Raw genomic sequence first — 2,500 nt, 5'->3', positions numbered from 1 at the left:
TCCTTCCCACACGTCTTTCTTCCCCTCCTCCCTTACCTTCTCCCCCCCCCCCCCCTCTTCTCTCACCTCACCTCTATTCCCTCTCTCTCTCTCTCTGCTTCCTCCCTCCCTCCTTTCCTCACGTCTCACCCCTCCTCACTCCCTCCCTCTCCCTCTTTCCTCCCCCCTCCTCCCTTACCTTCTCCCTTCCCCCCTCCCCCTCCCCCCTCCCAACCTTTCCAATTCACCTACTCCAAAACCGGGGGCGACGCACTAATCGGATAAGCCTGGCTATTATTGAAAGTTGAGAAAAAAAGAAAGAAAGAAAAAAGAAAAAAAGAAAAACTGAGAGACAAATAATAAAAAACATATATCCAACAGTCTAGTGACAGCATTAGGGGGTGGAAGGAGGGGGGGGGTAGGTGGGGGGGATAGGGAGAGGGGGGTTTTAGTGGGGCGAGAGGGTGGGAGTGGGGTTAGGTGGGAGGGAGGGAGGGAGGTGAGAAGCGAGAGAGAAAAAAAAAATATATATATATATCCTGGTATCTAAAGCGTGTGAGGATCAGGTGTTTCAGTGGCTTGTCCAGCTTACGTTGTGGGTTCGTGCTTGCTTCCATGTCAAGCAGAGAGAGAGAGGGAGGGAGAGAGAGAGAGAGAGAGAGAGAGAGAGAGCGAGCTTAGTGAGCGAGCGAACGAGAGAGAGAGAGAGAGTGCGTGCGTGTGTGTGTGTGTGTGTGTGAGAGAGAGAGAGAGAGAGAGAGTGTGTGTGTGTGAGAGAGAGAGAGAGAGAGTGCGAGTGTGTGTGTGTGTGTGAGAGAGAGAGAGAGAGAGAGAGAGTGCGAGTGTGTGTGTGTGTGAGAGAGAGAGAGAGAGAGAGAGTGCGTGTGTGTGTGTGTGTGAGAGAGAGAGTGAGAGGGAGGGTAGGGAGGGAGAGATAGAGAGTGAAAGGAGAAAGGATGTTGCCTATTCATGCTCTAGAGATAGAGAGAGAGACAGAGGAAAAGGGAATTAAAGGGTTTCGATTAAAAAAAAATAGATGGATAGATTAAGAAAGAGGGGGATGGAGGAAAAGAAAGGGGGGATTAAGAGCTAAATAGCTAGAAACAGTAAAAAAGAAAACAAAAAAGGTGAAAAGGAAAACAATAGAGGATGAGATTCTGAAGGAGACACCGAGAGGGGGGGGGGGAGTTCCGCACGACTAACACCGAAAATCCTACTGTGTGTGGGAAGAAGGATGCAGGATATGTGTGGTTTTCGAAAGGATTTCCTGGACTCAGGTGTCTCCTGCGAACGGGTGACAGATTGCGTCACGTTGGTGTGTATTGTTGCTACTGCAGGTGAGACGCTGATTCAAGGTCACGTTAGCGCCATTTTCTTTTCCTTCCGTCATGCTCGGGAATAGCGAGGATTTCCCATTTTCTGTGGTCGTTTCTCGTTTTCTTTTCGATTACGTTTTCTTTTGTTACTCCAAAATTTTGCGTTTTCTTTGTACTTTTTTATTCTTAAGCGTTTAGTTTGTTTGTTGACCGAACAGGAAGAAAGATGAATAACGAGTAAGTACCTACATCCTATATCTCTCCCACAGACGTGGTGGGCGGCCTGCACATCACCAAAGTGGGCGTGTCGACGCCTCTAGCCGTGGGCGAGAGCGGCTGGCTGGAGTGCGAGTGGGCGGACGATGGCGACAGCATCTACGCCCTCAAGTGGTACCTCGGACTAGACGAGTTCTACCGCTGGACGCCCGCCGAAGACCCGCCCGTCAAGACATTCAAGATCCGCGGCGAGCCCCTGCGAGTGGACGCCTCCGCCTCGCACAAGGGCCGCGTCCGAATCCAGGCCGTGACGCTGGCGGCGGCCGGGGTGTTCCGCTGCGAGGTGTCCGCCGAGGCTCCGTCCTTCCACACGGAGTCCCACGTCGCCTACATGACCGTGGTTGGTGAGTCACGCTGACGAGTCACGCTTGTTGTTATTATTTAGATTGTTGTCTGTTGTTTTAGTTATATTGCTTTTATTTTTTATCACTACTACTAATGATATTGCTTTCATTACTATCGTTATGATTATTATGACTAATATTAGTATTGGTATTATCATTATTATTATTGTTTGTTATTATCATTATCGTTGTTGATTATCATTATTGTTATTATTATTATTATCAGCAGCAGCAGCATTATCATTATATTTTTTTATTAATATTATTAATATTTAGTAACCAGGGTTGCACCGGGGAAAATAGACCCGGTGTCTCGTTTTCTTTTAGTGTTTTAGAAGGTAGACAATTATGTTTTTTATCCTTCCATTTTTAGAATATTTTCTACATTTCTAACAAAAAAAAACATAGAATAATACAAGGGTTGTGCTGTAATTATTTTGGTCCGTCAGAATCTAATCTCATTTTAAAGGTTACAGTAAAAGTATATTTTTTGCATTTGTTTATTAAATTAAACCTCTTGCGCGATATTACATTAGAATTGCAGAAAACGACATTAAAGACCATACAATTTTAGCAGTGCATGTA

General features: G+C 46.1%; 1 protein-coding gene across 1 annotated transcript in view; it reads left to right on the top strand.

Moving 5' to 3' along the window:
- LOC122248464 (uncharacterized) overlaps window positions 1-2,500 on the top strand; it is a 59,011-nt gene that overhangs the window by 51,530 nt on the left and 4,981 nt on the right. The window contains exon 2 of the mRNA XM_043008479.2: window positions 1,565-1,915. Coding sequence (XP_042864413.2) covers window positions 1,565-1,915 — 351 coding nt within the window. The remainder of the gene's footprint in view (window positions 1-1,564; window positions 1,916-2,500) is intronic.

The sequence above is a fragment of the Penaeus japonicus genome, unplaced genomic scaffold (assembly GCF_977035675.1).
Source record: "Penaeus japonicus unplaced genomic scaffold, GWHDUDI00000001_assembly GWHDUDI00000016, whole genome shotgun sequence".
Taxonomy (NCBI): Eukaryota; Metazoa; Arthropoda; class Malacostraca; order Decapoda; family Penaeidae; genus Penaeus; species Penaeus japonicus.
The sequence above is the reverse complement of the archived record's forward strand: the minus strand, read 5'-3'. Positions and strand labels throughout refer to the sequence as shown.